Source organism: Rhinopithecus bieti, unplaced genomic scaffold (genome assembly GCF_001698545.2).
Source record: "Rhinopithecus bieti isolate Rb0 unplaced genomic scaffold, ASM169854v2 scaffold_35615, whole genome shotgun sequence".
NCBI classification, from domain to species: Eukaryota; Metazoa; Chordata; class Mammalia; order Primates; family Cercopithecidae; genus Rhinopithecus; species Rhinopithecus bieti.
This window is the reverse complement of record NW_016815179.1, coordinates 810,930-831,977: the sequence shown is the minus strand read 5'-3', so window position 1 is coordinate 831,977 and position 21,048 is coordinate 810,930. Positions and strand designations below refer to the sequence as shown.

Here is a 21,048-nt window from a genome sequence, read left to right as displayed (position 1 = left end):
ATTAAAATTTGAAAGTATATAAAAATTTGCAGTTACCAAAAAAAGGCTGTGGAATTGTATGTTCAGAATGAACATCTATTTTGTAAAACAGCAATTAAGACTTAAACTTTAATCAGTTAACATTAAATAAGTAATACAGGTTTTTTTGTTTGTTTTTGTTTTTTCCATCAAATCATGGTAAAAAAAGATTATCTTACCTTTTGGAAGTTTACCTCCAAGAATAGTAAATTTTTGTGGGTTTTTCAAGAATTCAACAACTTCCTGTAATTCTTGTTTAGCTTCCTCCACCTAAAGTGACACAATTTTCCAAATAACTTTAGATAATGGACACATTTGGTGAGATTAGCCCTTTTGAAAATCATAAATTTAATTTGGATATGGAATTAACCTGGCCTTCTTTGTTTCAGTAAAAGCAGCATACAAAAATGGCCCCTTATAAAACACACAAAGGGTTTTCCCCTGACCATTATTTCCAATTATGCAAAGTCTCCTTACTATCCCCAAAAAATCATTCTGAACTTTCATTTTCTCAGTGAGAGAACAAAAGTCAAGTACATTGGACAGGGTTAAAAAGAAAGTACCTAGAGAGGAGCATACTAAAACAGGAAACATAGCTTTATGCCAAACGGCGTTCTGAAAATGTCCAATTAATGTCAAGATTCACTTATTATTTCAAAAAAAATTCCCAGATATATTTCCAGGAAATATTATAATTATTAAAGAGCAAAGTTACGTTTTTTTGTTAGACTTGGAATGATCTTTGAAAGTTATTCTGATTAAATAACTAAAAATTTACTAATGTTTTAATCAAGTTAATGGTTAAAAACATAGCATTTTCTTTTCACAGAGTATTTTAAAAAATAGAAAACAAAGCTTTGTCCACTCCTAGGTCCAGAAGTGTGTACATATTTTCACCAAGAGACTTGTACAAGAATATTCATACCAGCTGTATTTGAACCAAAAACTAGATACAATTCAAATGTCCACTCTAAAGTAGTATAACTGCACCGTGTTGTGGTATTCGTATAATGGGATACTATGCAGTAAGGATAAATAAACTTCAACTCCAAATAATATAGATGGATCTCACAAACATGTTGAATAAAACAAGCCTCATACAAAAAAGGATATTCTATATGGATTACATTTATGTAAAATTCAAAAATACGGAAAATTCACATACGGTATTAGATAGGATATTGTCCCTAGGCCAGTAACCAGAAGGAGGCATCAAGGAGGTTCTAGGCTTCTGATAACGTTCTGTTCCTTGAGCTGGGTACTTATAACACAGACATTTTGTGAAAATTTATGGATTTGTACACTTCTGTGTGAATTTGTTAAACTTCAATGAAATCTATGGTTAAAAAAAGACTTGGCTGGTTTATTAAAAGAGAACTTGAAAGATAATATCCATGTACTAAAAGATTGACTAAATTGTCTTTGGTCAAAATAACAGATATAATTCCAATTTTAACTTGTAGGAATAAAGGAGAAGAGATTAAACATAATTTGCTACTCAAATAAACTATATTCTCTCCCCAAATTCTGTGGCAAGAGATTTCCCACTTCAGGAACCTAAGATCTATCAAGGAAAATAGTTAATGGGATGATCAAGATAATGAATCAAGTTATTAAATGCCCGTATTAATATTTTTAAGACTATATGTATAAGTATGCCCATATATTCAGAAATTCTGGGTAAGGAAATGACATTCCCATACAAGCTCTTTGAGATTTGGTAAAAATTTGATCACAGGAACTACCTAATGGCAAATCTGTTCTGGTAAATGCTACTGAATTACTTTGCTCTATATAAATTTAGGTCTTACAGCAATTATAAAATTGATTCGTTTTAACATGGAAAACTTGGTAAGGATCTACCTTAATTGTGGTGTCTACTTTCATTATGCTTAGTCATCAGTATGGATTTAGTTTAGTACTCAGAAATCCCCACATTCCAGGACAGGCATGATGGCTCATGTCAACTACCCAAGCACTTTGTGAGGCTGAGATGGGAGGACTGCCTGAGCTCAGGAGTTTGAGACCAGACTGGACAACCAAGTGAAGCTCTGTCTCTACCCGCTGCACCCAAAAAGAGGAGGAGGAGGAGTGGGAGAAGAAGGAGGAAGAGGAGGAGGAGGAGAAGGGAGGAGGAAGAGCAGAAGAAGGGAGGAGGAGGAGGAGAAAAAGAAGGAAGAAAGAGAAGGAGGAGAAGAAGAGGAGGAAGAAAGAAGAAGAGGGAAGAGGAGGAAGAGGAGGAGGAAAAGGAAGAGGAAATAAGAGGAGGAGGAAGAAGAGGAATAGGAAGAAAAGGAAGAAGAGGAAGAAGAAGAGGAAGAGGAAGGAGAGGAAGAGGAAGAGGAGGAAGAAGAAGGAGAAGGATAAATCAGCTGGGCTCGGTGACTCATGCCTGTAATCCCAGCACTTTGGGAGGCAAAGATGGGTGGATCACTTGAGCCCAGGAGATCAAGACCAGCCTGGGCAACACAGCTAAACCCCGACTCTACAAAAAAAAAAAACAAAAATCAGCCAGGCGTAGGGTCATACGCCTGTAGTCCTAGCTACCTGGGAGGCTGAGGCAGGAGGATGGCTTGAGCCCAGGAGGAGGAGGTTGCTGTGAGCTAAGATCACACCACTGCACTTCAGTCTGGGTGACAGAGCCAGACCCTGTCTAGAAATAATAATAAAATTAAATTAAGAAATTAGTCAAGTGTGGTGGTGCATGCCTGTGGTTTCAACTACAAGGGAGGTTAAGGCAGGAGGATCACTTGAGCCCAGAAGGTCAAAGCTGCAGTGAGCCAAGATCATGCCATTGCACTCCAGCCTGGGCAAGAGAGCGAGACCCTGTCTTAAAAAAAAAAAAAAAAAAAATTCTCTCAAAAGAGGTGGAAGTGTGGTATATTTAGTAAGTATGTACGTACATTGCAGGCAGAAAATAACAATGCTCTATCTGACCTCAGCCTTAATACAGGCTCAATTTAGAAAAGGCATGCAGACCTCAAACACAATGAGAAGGGCCCTCCACACTGATGATTGAAGTTTTCAAATAATCACTGCACCAACCTCTTCCTCAATTGTTCCCTTTATACAATTCCAACAGGGTTCATAGCCATTTAAACTGGAAAGGAAAGGAAAGAACTGCTTGGTGTAAAACTATCATAATGATTCCCAATGCCTTATTCCCCAACAGTCGAGGCTGAAAAAACATGGTTATGTATAAACAGAGACACGAATATGTAAAGAGGAAAAGCAGAAATAATAACATAACCAATCTCTTCAGAGTTGGAAGAGTCCTCAGATCACGTACTTCAAATCCCTCCTGCAGGAAGAATTTCTTCTAAAACGTTCCTGAAAGATAATTACCCAGCCACTACAGTTCTCAGAAATCAAATATAATAGAGCAGATATAATGGCAAAGCACAGAGAAGAGCACAGTGTGGTACTAAAGTTGCAGAATTCACATTTGGAAGAGATAAAAGAAATAGAATCAGTAGAAAAACGACTCATTTTGACTTGTCTTAATATAAATTCATGATCCAAAATTTCAAGTGAGCCCAACAGTTTTATTTCCTGTTTCCATTCATTCTCCTATTCCTGCACAATTTACTTCCTCCATTAACCACTCATTCCTCCTCTCCCATCCATATTCTCTCTGCTGGTGACCTTGATTCTATCAATTTCCACAACCCCCCACCCAACAGTTTACCAACATTCCAACTTTATTTTGTATTATAAGATAAATTATTTGTGCTCTTCTGTCAGACAAAATCCAAGAATTGTCTGTAATCCTCTATTCCATCTCATTTCTTTCCACCTCTTCTAAACCCACTGCAATCGGAATTTAACCCCTGCTACTCCACTAAAATTGCTCTTTACCAGGTAGACCAATGACTTACTGCTAAATCAAATGGTTAGTTGTCACTTGGCCCATCAATAGCATTTCACGTCCCTGATCACTCCCCTTATCAGAAATATTTTCTTCCAGGACACCATTCTCACCTAACTCACCGGCAGCTCCTTTTCATCTGGGTTCCTGGCTTCTCTTCTCTGTCTTGTGAACCTTCAAGTGCTCTGTAACTCAGTATTTAGATCTCTCTTCTGGTTACACTCACTTCCTGGGTGCTCTCATCCAAACATGTGGACTTAACATACATATAATCTCCTATTTTTAATTCTAGCTCAGACCTCTCCCATACCTCCAAAGTGGTATATCCAAGTTACTCAACACTTTCATTTGTATCTCTCACACTTAACATACCTAAAACTAAATTTCTAACCTTTGTCCCCCAAATCTGCTCCACTCACAGCCTTTGAAAACCTCACTAAAGGCCAGGTGCAGTGGCTCACGCCTATAATCCCATCACTTTGGGAGGCCGAGGCAGGTGGATCACCTGAGGTCAGGAGTTCGAGACCAGCCTGGCTAACATGGTGAAACCCTGTTTCTACTAAAAATACAAAAAATTAGCTGGGCGTGGTGGCTTGTGCCTGTAATCCCAGCTACTCCGGAGGCTGAGGCAGGAGAATTGCTTGAACTTGGGAGTCGGAGGTTGCACTGAGCCAAGGTCACGCCATTGCACTCCAGCTTGAGCAACAAGAGCGAAACTCCGTCTCAAAACAAAACAAAATCTCAGTAAATGTCAATTCTATCCTTCTATAATTGTTGAGACCAAAATCTTGTGGTCCTTTTGACTCCTCTTTTCTCTTACACCTTACGTTCCAATGAGAAATCCTATCGGTTCTACTTTCAAAAATGAACAAGTCAGACACCCTAATAATTCAGAGCCTTTGCTCAAACTGTTCCTTTGGTCAGAAATGTTCTTTTCTCAGATAAATGCAGTTTATTCCATCTTCTCCTTCAGATTTTCTCTCAAATATCACCTTCTCCATCAATCGCACCTTGAACACTCCATTTAAAACTATAAGCCTTCTCCTAAAACTCCCAATCCTCTTTACCTTGCTCTACTTTTTCCTCCATACACTTTTATTAACTTTTAACATACTCTACTTTTTCTTATATGACGTATCAGTGTTCAATTACTGCTTTTAGAGTTTAAACTCTAAGAATGCAAAGATTATTTATTCTATCCCAGTAGCTAAAATAGGACCTAGCACTAAATAGATACTATTAAATATTTAACAAATTAATTGACTGTAAACTAGCATTTATCCATTCTATTCATTCAAGAAATATACATTGTTTAATATGTTTTAGATACTGGAGTTACAAAGATCAATAAGAGGAACAGGTAAAGAAGGATCATTTATTAACTATCTACTATGTGTCAAGCACATACATTATCTGTCAGGATCTAAAGTAATTTCTTCAAGGTCTCATAGCTAATAAGTATAAAAATGAATTTCAAATGTTAGTCAGCTTGACTCTGAAGTCCACATTCACTCCATTACACCAGGTTGCTCCTTCATAAATTATACTATCCCCTGTCATAAAGCAAGATTGGATCCTTGACTATTAATATTTATCCCAAAATATTAATCTTTCTAATACTTTTGGATACAATTTTACCTATTCTAGCATACACTGTAGAATCAAATATCCACCTTATATAGGGTATCAATTAGAGAATGTATGAAGAAGGCAAGGCAATCTTCTTAACTTACGCCTTTAACATGTTCAAAGGTGACATTTTTCATCTGGACAGGATCTACTGCAGAATCAAGCCCTGTTGTCGTCCGGAAGCGGACTAAAGGGAAGAAAAGAAATGTTTATATTTGATAGATTAATAAATTCCAATCACTTGATTGTTTTAGATGCAAGAAAGCAAAGCCTAGAAAAATTAAATGTCTAAGAGACCTAACTTCACATATCAAATCAGAGTGAGGAACAGAAACTAGGTCTTCTGGAGTTCTAAACCATCTTCAAAGAGTAAGTGATTAGTGATTCACATTAAAAAGACATATTTTGGCTGCTCTGCCTATGGAGTAGCCATTCTCTTATTCCTTTACTTTCTTAAGCAATTTGAAAAAATAAAAATTAAAAAATAATAAAGACCGGGCGCAGTGGCTCACACCTGTAATCCCAGCACTTTGAGAGGCTGAGGCAGACAGATCACGAGGTCAGGAGATCATGACTACCCTGGCTAACATGATGAAACCCCGTCTCTATTAAGCATACAAAAAATTAGCTGGGCATGGTGGCACAGGCCTGTAGTCCCAGCTACTCAGGAGGCTGAGGCAGGGGAATCACTTGAACCCTGGGAGGCAGAGATTGCAGTGGGCCGAGATCGTGACACTGCACTCCAGCCTGGGCAACAGAGCAAGACTCCATCTGAAAATAAATAAATAAATAAAATAACATAAAATAAAAAGGCATTTGTACTTTCAGTTAATAAAATCAAAAATTATCTTCCACTTCTCATTGTAGTATCTAATGATAGAACAAAGTTTCTCGAACTTTGGTGTGAATAAAATTCACTTGAGAAATACGTCAAAATGCAGGTTCTCGGCCGGGCACAGTGGCTCAAGCCTGTAATCCCAGCACTTTGGGAGGCCGAGATGGGCGGATCACGAGGTCAGGAGATCGAGACCATCCTGGCTAACATGGTGAAACCCCGTCTCTACTAAAAAATACAAAAAACTAGCAGGGCAAGGTGGCGGGCGCCTGTAGTCCCAGCTACTCGGGAGGCTGAGGCAGGAGAATGGTGTAAACCCCGGAGGCGGAGCTTGCAGTGAGCTGAGATCCAGCCACTGCACTCCAGCCCGGGTGACAGAGCGAGACTCTGTCTCAAAAAAAAAAAAAAAAAAAAAAAAAAGCAGGTTCTCAGGCCACAGCACAGGGCCCAGGAGAATTTGCATTTTTAACAAACACTTTGATTATTCTGATATAACTGGTCACAGGTCTACACTTTGAAATACATTGCCTTACAGTTAGCAAAAAACACTGACACACATGGGCTTAACACATTATTATATTTTTCATGTAGTCTTCTTCCTCTGACAACTGTTACTACTTGCTCTCAAATGACCTATCAATTATGACATCATTAAGTCTGACAAGCAAGACAGAAAAAGTCTGATAGGACAGTAAAATATTAGAGATCAATTTTGGAGAACTATTACAAGAATTTCTTAAGTCTTTCCCACTCAGGTAGAAACTTCCAAACTAGAGCAGTTATAAATGAGTAAACTGAGCAATTTCTAATTTCCTCAAAAGAAGCCCAAAATACTGTTAAGATAGGCTGAAAAATGAGCTGGCAAAATACAGGGTTAAGAAGAAATGCTTAATAAATCAAGAACACAGAAACTGGGAAAACAAATTTAAAATAGTAATTCTAGGATGCACACTAATAGTTTTAGCCCACAAAATATTTTTTAAGAATCTGTACATATCCTTGATATTAAAGAGAATAGAGAACACAGGGTGAAAACTACATAGTAGTGGAAAAGGTAATTGGAACCACTTAAGTCTGACACTATTGCTTAATTTCAGATAAGCAAACTAAAAAAAAGGGGAACATTTAATGTGATTTTATTAATAAATTGAATTTATTAGTTTATCTTTGAAACAGAAAACTATTTCGGTTTGTACTGCTATTATAAAATTCTTCTACATAATTTTTTCAATTAATTAATTTACTTTCGCTTTTCACCCTGTTGACCAGCGATAATTTTTCAAATTTTATAATTGGACAGCGTATATTTTCTAAAATTTTGGGAAACTAACCACCACTAGGAATGAAATCCTAATTCTAGAACTATAAACATTAATGTGTTCTTTCTTTAAGGGTTAGATTAGGCATTAAAAGGAATCATGTATTTAAAGGAATAAGAAACTAACAAGTTAGATAAATAAAAAAAGCTTTTACCAGATAAAAATGGGTTTTTTAAAAGTCCATAAATGCCGAATAGCAGCAGAATGAAGAGAATCAGACGGGTTCGCCTTAGGGAATCTAGGGTAGAAAGAAAAAGCTTTACATCAAATGACATTAATTAAATATGACAGCTCAATGAAATGCAAACATTAGGTTACTGTTGATAATCACATTTCATCACATCCAATTTTGGAATCTGGCATTCTTTTTCACAACTGCTATGATTTCCTGTAAGTACCCTATTATCAAAAACTTCATTAAGGCCAAGCAAGGTGGGCTCATGCCTGTAATCCCCACACTTTAGGAGGTCAAGGCAAGAGGATCACTTGATCCCGGGAGTTCAAGAGCAGCCTGGACAACATGGCAAAATTCCATCTCTACAAAAATTAGCTGGGCATGGTGGCACACGCCTGTGGTCCTAGCTACTCAGGAGGCTGAGGTGAGAGGATCACTTGAGCCCAGGAAGTTAAGGCTGCAATGAGCCGTGATTGCACCACTGCACTCTGGCTTAGGCAATGAAGCAAAACAGTGTCTCAAAGACAAACACAAACAAAAAACAAAGAAACAAAAACCTTTAAATCATTCACAATTCCTTTTCTCCAATTCGTTTTCTCTCTTGAGAAAGGGAAACCATCAGCAGTATCTCTATTTCTACATAGATCAAGTTACAAATGTAGTAGAATTTAAACAATAGAAAAACAGATGGTCTTAGAAAAGTTACTTAAAACTTAAATGTAGGCCTATGACTTCCTTTCAGTTACTCTTCTCAAACATGGACGGTTTCAAATCAACTTACCATTGGTTTTTTGTGTGAGTGCTTGAGCTTTCAGAAAACCTTCCGCAAAACCAGTTTTAAATGCATCTTGATGAGCTTCAGGTATGTTTTTGGTTTTCATGAGTTTGTCCAAACTCTCAACATCTGATCCTCTGTCCCGCAAAAGAAACCCCTGAATACACAAACAACACATCAGTACTGGTTAACGACAGAGTGACACTCCCTAACAATATTGTGACCACTCAAAAAAATTCACTAAAATTCTGTAATTTTTACTGTCAACGTGAAGAAACAGATTAAGACTCAGCAATGAATTAATAACCAGGAAACTAATACTAGATCCTATTCCTGCATCAATCAATTAATAATACAAAGAAAGTGGCATTATTCTCTGCATGAACACTATACTGAAAACAGGTCACATATTATCTTAGGGTTTGATTGACTTAATGTTCATATCCCTTTATCTTTACTAGAGGAAAAATCTCATTAATTTACTAAATATCTACTGAGCACCGTTCATACACTTGGCCTTATATAAGTTCTGTAAATGTAACGATAAAGAAACCACTGATCTTAAAAGTTTTCAGTCCACTGGAGAAAGATATGTAAATAGCTAAGTTTCTTAAATCATTTTGATATTATGTTAGAAGTATTATGTATGGTAGTAAATAAATGCTACCTCAGGAATACAGGAAAGTCCTTATAGAGAACAGGACATCTAAAACAGGGAATAAACACCATGAACAATCTGACAGAGTCATGAAACAATAGCCTTCAGTGCTCAAGAACTATTAGCAATCTTTTTTTTTGAGACAGAGTTTTGCTCTTGTTGCCCGGGCTGGAGTGCGATGGCGTGATCTCGGCTCACCGCAACCTCGGCCTCCCAGGTTCAAGCAATTCTCCTGCCTCAGCCTCCCGAGTAGCTGGGATTACAGGCATGCACTACCACGCCCAACTAATTTTGTATTTTTAGTAGAGACGGGGTTTCGCCATGTTGAGGCTGGTCTCGAACTCCTGACCTCAGGTGACCCACCCACCTCGGCCTCCCAAAGTGCTGGGATTACAGGTGTGAGCCACTGCGCCTGGCCCTAGCAATCTTATATAAGACTTCAGTGCCAAGAGAGGAGCAGGAAAACAGAGAGGCATATTGAATGGTGAGAAGAGAAACATAGCAGGTAAAGACCAAATGATGAAATTCCCAGTGTATCAGGTGGAGGTAAGCAATAAAGCAGAGTAATATAACTAGATCATAATTTTAGAAAGATTGATGGGTGGCAATCTGGAGGCTGGACTGAACATAGCAAGACTAGAGGCAAGGAGATTAAACAAGTATTCATTAGAGTAATTTAGGCAACAAATTGTTATAGCCTATCTATGGCAGTGGAACAGATTTAAGAAATATTTAGGAGGCTGGATCAACAGAACTTCAGTGGTTAATGGATGTGGGAGGTGAGGCAACATGGACAAACATAGGTTCACAGCCAGGTTTTTAGCTTGGGTGGATGCTGCTCATTAATACAGAGAACAGCTTAACAGGTGTGGGTTTGTGGGGAAAAAATCTAGTAAGTGGAGAGGCAAGTCTGGTGCCCAGAAGAGTTACAGGTATAATGATTACACAGGTTACTAATCCCTTATTAGTGGAAAGAAGGAAGAAAATCTATCAGCCAACAAAAGAAATCAGATATTGAAGCTCCTCATTTTTTTAAACAACTTGAAAATATTTGCTTTTGGATCATAAAAGGTCTAATTACCTTCACGAATGATGGCGCTATATTCTGTGTTTCAGCTAATCTTTCGGAGGTGGACTGGAGACGTCGTGTCCTTGATTTCAAAGTTTTAAAACCCCGAGACTGTATGAAAACTAAATAAAACAATATCATTCACTGTCACTGTAAATTGTTACAGGAAAAGAAAAACACCTGAGATTCTAAAGTCTGACACTCTACCTGTATATCCTAGTCTATCTAATTTGCCTGACACTTAAACATGTGTTCCTTTGTTTCTTTCTTTTTTGTAGAGACGAGGTCTCCTTTTATGCCCAGGCTGGCCTTGAACTCCTGGGCTCAAGCAATCCTCTTGCCTCAGCCTCCCAAAGTGCTGGGATTAGGTCTGAGCACTTAAATCTACCATGCCCAGCCTACAGTTTTTTCTATTGTCCTTGTTTCAAAAGGAAATTTATTTATTTATTTATTTATTTAAGATGGAGTTTTGTTTTCTTGTTGCCTAGGCTGGAGTGCAATGCGCGATCTCCGCTCACTGCAACCTCCACCTCCTGGGTACAAGCAATTATCCTGTCTCGGCCTCCTGACCTCAGGTGATCCACCTGCCTTGGCCTCCCAAAGTGCTGGGATTACAGGCATGAGCCACCGCGCCTGCCCTATTTTTATGTTTTAGGGGATAAAAGTAAATACAGAAGTCAGAGGGTTATACAATATAATTTTAAAAACTGAGTATCAACTCTGATAAACTGATTTTTTTCCAAAATAAAAAAAACACAAACCAGCCATGTAATTAAAATAGGTTGAATCTACACAACTGATTTTTACATGATTTGGTAATTACATGTTTTTGAAAAAAAGGTGTGTATCAAATTAGTGTCTTCTAATTTCTCAAGCCCCAATCCCACTTCCCAGAAGTATAACCTGTTAACAATTCTGACTACCCTTCTATGCATGCACATCCATGCTATTTCTATAAAAACTACTCTAGAAATAGTACCTAATTTTTTGCAATTTTCATTTTCATGCATTATTTTCAGAACAGGACAGTGCATTCAGTTTAATGGCTGTTTACACTTTTCCAATTTATCGGAGTGCAATTCATTCAACCATTTCCCTACCATGAACATTATTTGTTTTCTGGTTTTTATCGCTGGAAACAAACTGTGGTGAACATTCTTATACATGTATGTCAGCAGATGTAGATTGAATTCCTAAAAGAAATGCTGTTAAGGTTTAAATTTGGTTTGACACTAAGAGACTATTACTTTTTTTTTTGAGGTGGAGTCTCACTCTATCGTCCAGGTGGGAGTGCAGTGGCATGATCTCCGCTCACTACGCCTCCTGGGTTCAACGGATTCACCTGCCTCAGCCTCCTGAGTAGCTGCGATTATAGGCACCCGCCACCATGCCCAGCTAATTTTCGTATTTTTGGTAGAGGTGGGGTTTCACCATGTTGACCAGGCTGATCTCAAACTCCTGACCTCGTGATCCGCCCACCTCGGCCTCCCAAAGTGCTGGGATTACAGGTGTGAGCCACTGCGCCTGGCCGAGACTACTTTCTAAAAAAGGCTGTTATAAATTTATGTGCCCACCAATGCTTATGAGTTTCCTTTTCTTCATATCCTTGCCAATACTAAATAATATGAATCTTTTAAATTTGTACAAGTCTGATGGGCAAAAATACCAGTACCTTGTTTTACTTTGCATTTCCCAGATTACAAATGCAGGAAAATTTTGAAAAGTTCCTCTGTATTTTATTATTTTATTTTATTTCTTTGGTAAATTGACCATGCATGTCCTTTGCACATTTTTCCATTTTTATTTAGAGAATATGGATGTTACAGATACTAATCTTTAGTTATATATATTGTAAATATTTATTTTAATGTGTCTTTGTCTTTCAATCATATGATACAGAAATTTATTAGGTCAGTGTAGCCATACCTTTGTTGTGTTTTCTGCATTTTAACTTGATTAGAGTTTCATCGCCAAACTAAGATTTGAAAGGAAGTCTACTTACCTGTAATATTTTCAGTTTTATATTTTTGTTTTCAGCCCTTTAACATATTTGGAACTTTTTTTTTGGTACGATGTAAGAAAAGAACTTGATTTTTCCAAAACAGTCACTGAGGCTGATAACATTTCATAATCCATCATTTGCTTATTGATTTAAAATTCTTAATTTTGTTGCACTGATGTATCCCAGCACTAGGTTAAATTTTTAAATTTTAGTTATATATAATACTACACTGCTGATTTCCACGGCTAAATATCTATATTTTCATATACTTAAGTAGGGTGAAATCCCCTTCATTAGTATTCTTTTAACATGTTCTCAGTTACTCCAAATGAAGTTTAAAATCAACTTCTCAATTTCCCAAATGGATCATGAGAGTTTTGATTGGGGTTGTACTGACTTTATAAATTTGGGTGTAAATTGATACTATTATAATACCTAGTTCTTCCAAATAGGATTATGGCCTTCTCTCATTTTATTTCACTCAGTTCCTCTTTTTCCTTCAGTAAAGCTTCGTACACACATATGTGTACGTGTGTATATATGTATGCTGTATATTTCTCGTCAGGATAAAACATTTACTGGGTTTTAAAGAAACTGTAAATAAAACCTGCTGCTAGATTATAAGAAAGCTATTGATTTTTATGCATTTATCTGGTATGGACAAAGGAGTGAACTCTACTTGAACAGCCTTTCAGATGATTTTCTTGAATTTTCTGGTAAACAATTGTATCACCTGCAAATAATTTTACCCCTTCCTTTAACTTATATAGGGCTCATTTCGTTTTCTTTTAAATCATGTTGTTCAGAATCTCCAAATTAATGCTGAAAAAAACCAGGATACTCCATGTTTCTCAAATTAACAGGAACATAATAGATGTTAAGAAATTTTAAAAGTTAGGCCGGGCGCGGTGGCTCAAGCCTGTAATCCCAGCACTTTGGGAGGCCGAGATGGGCGGATCACGAGGTCAGGAGATCGAGACCATCCTGGCTAACACGGTGAAACCCCGTCTCTACTAAAACTACAAAAAACTAGCCGGGCGACGTGGCGGTGCCTGTAGTCCCAGCTACCCGGGAGGCTGAGACAGGAGAATGGCGTGAACCCGGGAGGCGGAGTTTGCAGTGAGCTGAGATCCGGCCACAGCACTCCAGCCTGGGTGACAGAGCGAGACATCGTCTTAAAAAAAAAAAGAAAGAAATTTTAAAAGTTTCCTTCCATTTCTAGCTTTCTAAGAGTTTTCAGGAAGCACAGCAATTAAAGTATATCATGTCTTTGTATCATACATTGAAATAATGACATTATTTTTCTTTTCTAATCAATTAATATATTAATTGACTTAACATTAAATCACTTTTGTATTCCTTAGTCATGATATAATATTTTAGCACATTTTAGATTTGCTTTCTTTGGATTTTATTTAGGATTTCTTTTAACTGAAATTCATCTATTTTGTTCCTCTGTCGTGCTTGTGTGTGTATATACATACATACATACATACATATATATATATATTTTTTAGACAGGATCTTGCTCTGTCACTAAAGCTGAAGTATAGCAGCATGATCATAGCTCACTGTAACCTTGAACTTTGGGCTCAAGCAAACCTCTCACCTCAGCCTCCCAAGTATCCAGAACTAAAAGGGCATGATACCAAGATGGGCTAATTTTTGTTGCTGTTGTTGAGATGTTGTCCAGGCTTGTCTGGAACTCCTGGCCTCAAGTGATCATCACAAAGTGTTGGGATTACAGGTGTGATCCACAGTGCCTGGCCTTACGCCAATACTAAAGTTCTACTAACAGCAATCTCATGGAATACATAGGGAAGTGTATTCTAGACCTTTTTCTTTTTAATACGGTTTTAAATTAACAAGAAACTCAATATTCTAGAGGAAGGCAGCCATAAAAACTTCTGAACCTAGTGCCTCTGGGGCAAAGGAACAATATTTTTTAAATAGTATCTTTCAAACTTTATTATTATTATTCTATCTCTTCTTGGGCCAACTTTGTCAATTTATTGCTTAGATAACTGTCCATTTCAACGTATTTTTATGACATAAAGTTACACATACCACCTTGCAATTTTAAAACCTTCACATATCCATGGCAATTCCCACTCATACTTCTAATACTGTTTGTATTTTTCTGTTGTTTCTTAATCAGAATTGTTAAGTTGTTCCATTTTTTTATATTAAATTTTTTTTGGTTTAATTAAGTAAAACCATTTCCACCTATTATTTTAAAATACTTGCTTTGTATTAATTTCTTCTATTATTTTTCAGAAATTCAATTTATTTCCCATCTTTTATATCTTAATTTTTTTTTTTTTTTTTGGGACAAAGTCTTGCTCTGTCGCCCAGGATGGAGGCGCAGTCTTGGCTCACTGCAACTTTCATCTCCCAGGTTCAAGAAATTATCTTGCCTCAGCCTCCTGAGTAGCTAGGACTAGAGGCATTTGCCACCACGCCCAGCTAATTTTTGTATATCTTGGTAGAGACGGGGTTTTGCCATGTTGGCCAGGTTGGTCTCAAACTCCTGATCTCAAGTGATCCGCCTGCCTCAGCCTCAGCCTCAGCCTCAGCCTCCCAAAGTGTTGGAATTATAAGCGTGAGCCACCGTGTCCAGCCCATCTTGATTTCTTTCCTTTTCTTTTTTTCTTGAGACGGAGTTTCACTCTCGTTGCCCAGGCTGGAGGGCAATGGCGTGCTCTCAGCTCACTGCAACCTCCACCTCCTGGGTTCAAGCGATTCTCCTACCTCAGGCTCCCGAGTAGCTGAGATTTAGCTGAGATTACAGGCATGCACCACAACGCTCAGCTAATTTTGTATTTCCTTTTTAGTAGAGAACGGGGTTTCATCATGTTGGCCAGGTTGGTCTTGAACTCCCGAACTCAGGTGATCTGCCCGCCTCGGCCTCCCAAAGTGCTTTCCATTGACTTCCATTCAGTCATGAGACATTTAGAAAAGGGTTTTTAAATTTTCAAGTATTTAGGTATTTTTTTAAGCTGTCTTTTCTGTTACTGGATTTTTAGCTTTATTTTCTGATGTTGAGAGAATCTGACCTCAGAGTTACAACACTGAAAATTTATTAAGATAGTTTTCATACCCTAGGTAACACATGCTCAGTTTTTATACATCTTCCAACAGTATCTAAAAACGTATCAGCTGTCTTCTTCTGTCTTCTGCATTAATCATTTCTTCAAAGGGTTATTGGTCTCTTTGCTGAACTTGGTGCCTCTCTTTTATGCTTTAAGTTTTCCTCAAATATGTAGATTCTTGGTAATCCATTTGTAATTATAAATAAGGATACAGTGATCAGGGCCTGGTGCCGTGGCTCATGCTGTAATCCCAACACTTTGGGAGGCCAATGCAGGCGGATCACCTAAGGTCAGGAGTTCCGAGACCAGCCTGGCCAACATGGTGAAACCCCATCTCTACTAAAAATACAAAACTTAGCTGAGCCTCGTGGGGGAACCTGTAATCCCACCTCCTCGGGAGGCTGAGGCGGGAGAATTGCTTGAACCCAGGAGGTGCCATTGCACTCCAGCCTGGGTGACAAGAGGAAAACTCCATCTCAAAAACAAAACAAAACAAATACAGTCATTGGTATTGACTACAAACGGGTATCCTCAACACTAGCAAAAGTAAATATATTCAGAATATAAAACCTGGACTATGAGCAGAATACCTTTAGTGAATGTATAATTCAAAACCAAAGTAATCTAGGGTACTATCTTGTTTCTTTCCTTGGCATCAATGCTCAAACTAGGAGTCTCCACAGACAGACGTCCCTCGATACACACACACACACACACAGAAGTCTTATTAGAAAGGTGTTTTTTGCTAATTTACCTAAAGGTTAAAGGCCTTATCTGTTCTGTGATTGGCCCATTTCTGGCAATCCTCAACTGTTTATTCCATTCCATCCCAGAGTCCAATTTTACTGGCCCTGGAAGTGGGGTTCTTCCTGAGTTCTCTTGGAAGCAGAAATACTTACCTCTTTCACGAGACCCTTAGTCCCATGAAGGTAGAAAACATGTCTTTTTCATTTACAATGATCACTATCACCTGACACCTACCACTAGTGCCTTGTATTCAAAAATTACATGAACAAATGCAAATTTGATTTTACTGTCAATTTGATGTCACCTATATTACAACTTACTGAAAGTCCTCAAATTTCTGGTCCAGTAACAAAACCCTTCTGTTGTTGCTTTCTTCATATATATACATATATATATATATATAAAATTAATTTCAATGAGCTTTTGAAAGTGAGGATGAGTAAGCAAATGTGCTTAGTCATTTATCCTGAAACAAGTTAGATAAATTCCCTGGAGTTTGATTTATTGTGGCGCTATCACACTCAAAATTTAGCTCCTATATATTATACTCATATATATATAATTATATCCCAGATTAAAAATTATACAGAAGAATCCAAACTAATCAATTCCAAATACTCTTTAGGCCGTGTGAATTGCAAATGAATGTTTATAATCATTAATACCATTAAGAAAGACAAATCAGACTACAGTAAATAAATATATCATCTTTCCAAAATAGCTATGGTTGTTGCTTCATACCTGGCCAGTACTGAAGATCTGAACAAATGCTTTGAAGAGCTCTTGAATGTTGTTTTCGATACAAGCAAGAGGAACGTAACGTACTAAATATATCTAAGTTACCTGGAAGGAAATTGCAAAAAGTAAATTTTCTAATTTCCAAACCAAAAAACAAAATCCTATGAAACATAAATAATTCTATCAAATATTAGGGAAATCACAATATGAGTTTCAACTTTTATTTATCCATGATATGACTGCTTTTATGAAAATATCTAAAGCATTGCTAATTTAACTACTTTACACCTCACAGTCCTTTAGTTTACTAGCTATCACTTGTTGGCTACATTATCTTTTTTTGTTTTTTTTTTTTTTGAGACGAAATCTCGCTCTGTCCACCAGGCTGGAGTGCAGTGGCATGATCTCGGCTCACTGTAAGCTCCGCCTCCCAGGTTCCCGCCATTCTCAGACTGCCTTGGCCTCCCGAGCAGCTGAGACCATCGGTGTCCGCCACCATGCCCGGCTAATTTTTTTGTATTTTTAGTAGAGATGGTGTTTTACCTTGTTAGTCAGGATGGTCTTGATCTCCTGACCTTGTGATCCGCCTGCCTCAGTCTCCCAAAGTTCTGGGATTACAGATGTGAGCCACCGTGCCTGGCCTACACTGTCTTTTTTATCTGGCATGCAAATGTAGCTGCTAATGAAACTAAATTCAAATTAACAGTGATAAAACATGGCTGGGCACGCTGGCTCACGCCTGTAATTCCAGCACTTTGGGAGGCAGAGGTGGATGGATCACCTGAGGTTGCGAGTTTGAGATCAACCTTGCCAATATGAAGAAACCCCATCTCTACTAAAAATAAAAAATTAGCCGGGCGTGGTGGTGCATGCCGGTAATCTCAGCTATTTGGGAGGCTGAGGCAGGAGAATCACTTGAAACCGGGAGGCGAAGGTTGTGGTGAGCTGAGATTGAGCCACTGCACTCCCGCCTGGGCAACAAGAGTGAAACTCCGTCTCAAAAACAAAACAAAACAAAACCAGTGATAAAAGATGTACTGTGTTTAAGGCTGGGCGTGGTGGCTCACGCCTGTAATTCCAACACTTTGGGAGGCCGAGGCAGGCGGATCACAAGGTCAGGAGATCAAGACCATCCTGGCTAACACGGTGAAACCCCGTCTCTACCAAAAATACAAAAATTAGCTGGCTGTGGCAGTGGGCACCTGTAGTCCCAGCTACTCGGGAGGCTGAGACAGGAGAATGGCATGAACCCAGGAGGCGGAGCTTGCAGTGAGCAAAGATTGCGCCACTGCACTGCAGCCTGGGTGACAGAGGGAGACTCTGTCCAAAAAAAAAAAAAAAAGAAAAAAAAACACCTCAGGAAGGAACCCAGCCCACAGTAAATGCTACCGTAAAAGCTAATAAATGGTATTTATTAATAGTGCTAAAATATTTAATTAGAACAAAAAATACATTAACATACCATATTTATTTTCAAAGAAGGACTGTGCAGAGACATGGGACGTATGCCAATGGGAAGAAATGTTTTTGCCTTTACAAAATCCAGGAAGTAGATTTTCTACCAGCTGATCAATCTGTCCAATTTTTAATTCAGATAATCCAAGGTCTCTTAAGTTAAGTGAAGGCTGTAAAAGATTGGGTCAACCAGGTATGCATTAATGTTACCAAGATATTTAACCTAAGAAGTACATATTATCAGTTAAAACAATTAGATTTTAAAAGTCTAACACATATACTTTTTTTAATATTTAAAAATAAATTGATGCAAATATTTTTACAGTTCGTTTTACTGAGATCAGTCACATGAGGTTTGACATAGGTTAAAAAATTATATTCCCAATGGTATCCTTAAATAAAGAGATAACATTTCAGCATGAATGAGAAAACATTTGTTTTAAATCAAACCCAAACCACTACTGTCCTAAGCATTATGGTTCACAGAATCAAGTGAAATGTATGATATTTTTTCCTTCTCTCCATACAAGCGTACTCTGATCAAGAGCTAGTCTATCAACCATTGATCAAGCATTTATAACGACAAGAGTATAAGAGTAACTACCTGCAGGGTTACAAAGTATGTTATATAAGGTCAGGGAGACTTTCCCCAACAGTGTAAAACTGATTGGAGGATAATAGTAAGGTTTTTGAATTGGGGAAATTCTATTCAAATGATAATCCTCACCAGTGCATGGAGTTTTAAGCCCCTAAGCAGCCATAAACAAAAGCCCACTTGACAAGGAAATGGTATGCTTGGTTACCACAGGACATCTCACTCCTCTGGCCTCACTGCTGAGATCCTTCCTTGAACTCAGAGGTTCTAAAGTTACCCAATATCTTCTAATAAGGAAGAAAATTAAAGTCAAAACTGTGAAAATCAGGCAAAAAAGTCTAAAAATCACAAATATGTGTGAATATATACCCACTTTTAAACAACAGGACAGGTATTAGTAATTTTCTTGTCGACATGAGCTGAAAAGGAGGCACTTAAAGACAAGTAACAATTATGTGTTACTCAAACCCAAAATGGCTAAGGTGGGAGGAGCGTTTGAGGCCAGCCTAGGCAACATGGTAAGACATCATCTCGATGAAAAATTAAAAAATTAGCTGGGTGTGGTGGTATTTGCCTGCAGTATCAGCTATTCAGGAGAAATGTTTGAGCCCAGGAGCTGGAGATTGCAGTGAGCTATGATAGCACCACTGCACTTTAGCCTGGGATACAGAGGGGAGACCCTATCTCTAAAACTAAAAATTTTCTTAGAAGAGGCATGGACATGGATTATACAGCTCTGGATTGATGTCTAGGAATATGGTACTTTTTTTTTTACTAGATATAACTCATATTTCTAGAATTCATTTTCTCAATACTAACATAACTATAAAATACACCTTATTTCATAATAGCAAGGATCAAAGGCAAAGATCATGTCTTACTCATCTACATAGCCTAGCACACAGCATGACGGCCATAGTAAAAGACAGTTAAAGGTATGATGAAATAAAATACTTAAGAGTATTTTAAGCTATTAAAAATGATGGATGAAGAAGACTTAGGGAGAGGGGCAAATAAAAAGCTATCCAAGGGTCTGGAACATCTCAAAAAATTCAAGGAAAGAAAAAAGTCAAGAGATATGCTATGGCCAAACTGTGAAGAGCCATATTTGAATTTAATTATCTAAGTAATATGATTAGTTGTCTTACGGAAGAAAATAGAGAACTAAGGAAGATAGACTGGCCTAGCACGATGGCTCAAGCCTGTAATCCCAACACTTTGAGAGGCTGAGGTGGGAGGACTGCTTCAGGCTAGGAGTTCGAGATCAGCCTGGTCAAGAAAGCAAGACCGTGTCTTTACAAAAAATTTTAAAATGATAAAACAAACAAGCAAGCTAGACTGGATGAGAGAAGGCTGATGGAACAAGTGAAAGATGGCAAGAACCTGAACTAAGCCGTGACTAAGAAGGATGGACACAGCAAATCATAGACAATAGGCACTTGGAGAAACCCACAGTGTATAGGGATTGAGAGGGAGAAGGGTTCTGGACGGATGTGCCAGTTATCAGTTGGTTGTGTCCAAGCGCTCTTTCATCCTTTTTGCTGGCTCCATGAACATGGATCTGTACCCTTTGAATATTTTTCCTTTGCCAATTGAAACAATGTTAAGCTTCGTCAGGAAGTCACTGAACGTACACTGTAGGAAGAGAGGTTTTGATTCCTGGTTCTGGTATGCTCATCTAGCAGATTCCTGTCTGTAACACCCATGGTTTCTATAGCATCTGGCTCCTGTCAATTGTGCAGTTTCACCAAAACCTGGCTCCTGGAGTGCACAATGGCCAGCAATACCTAGCAGCTTCCCCTGGCACCACTCATATAGCAGCTTCTCTAGTAGGACACATCCCCAGGAACAGGTTTCCCCAGTATCCAGCAAATTCTCCTGGCATGACATCACAGCAACTTCTCTACCATTCAGTAAGCCAAGGCCATGCCTTCGCCAACATCAGGATCTCAGCCCTGAGGGTGGAGAACTCTCCCTGACTCTATCTCAGCCCTAGAAGTATGAGCTGCTCCCTAAATCTGCTGGTCCTTTTTTATTTTTTATATTTTTTAAGTGTTTACTTCTTTTTTTTTT

The 21,048-nt window shown here is 38.2% G+C and overlaps 1 protein-coding gene across 1 annotated transcript in view; it reads right to left on the bottom strand.

The window, feature by feature from the left end:
- The window catches only part of YME1L1 (YME1 like 1 ATPase), a 53,663-nt gene that overhangs the window by 22,498 nt on the left and 10,117 nt on the right, over positions 1-21,048 (bottom strand). The window contains exons 3-9 of the mRNA XM_017853011.1: positions 18,388-18,550; positions 16,929-17,030; positions 10,359-10,468; positions 8,626-8,776; positions 7,824-7,907; positions 5,620-5,702; positions 198-288 (exon numbers count right to left, since the gene is read on the bottom strand). Of these exons, the coding sequence (XP_017708500.1) occupies positions 198-288; positions 5,620-5,702; positions 7,824-7,907; positions 8,626-8,776; positions 10,359-10,468; positions 16,929-17,030; positions 18,388-18,550 (784 nt within the window). The remainder of the gene's footprint in view (positions 1-197; positions 289-5,619; positions 5,703-7,823; positions 7,908-8,625; positions 8,777-10,358; positions 10,469-16,928; positions 17,031-18,387; positions 18,551-21,048) is intronic.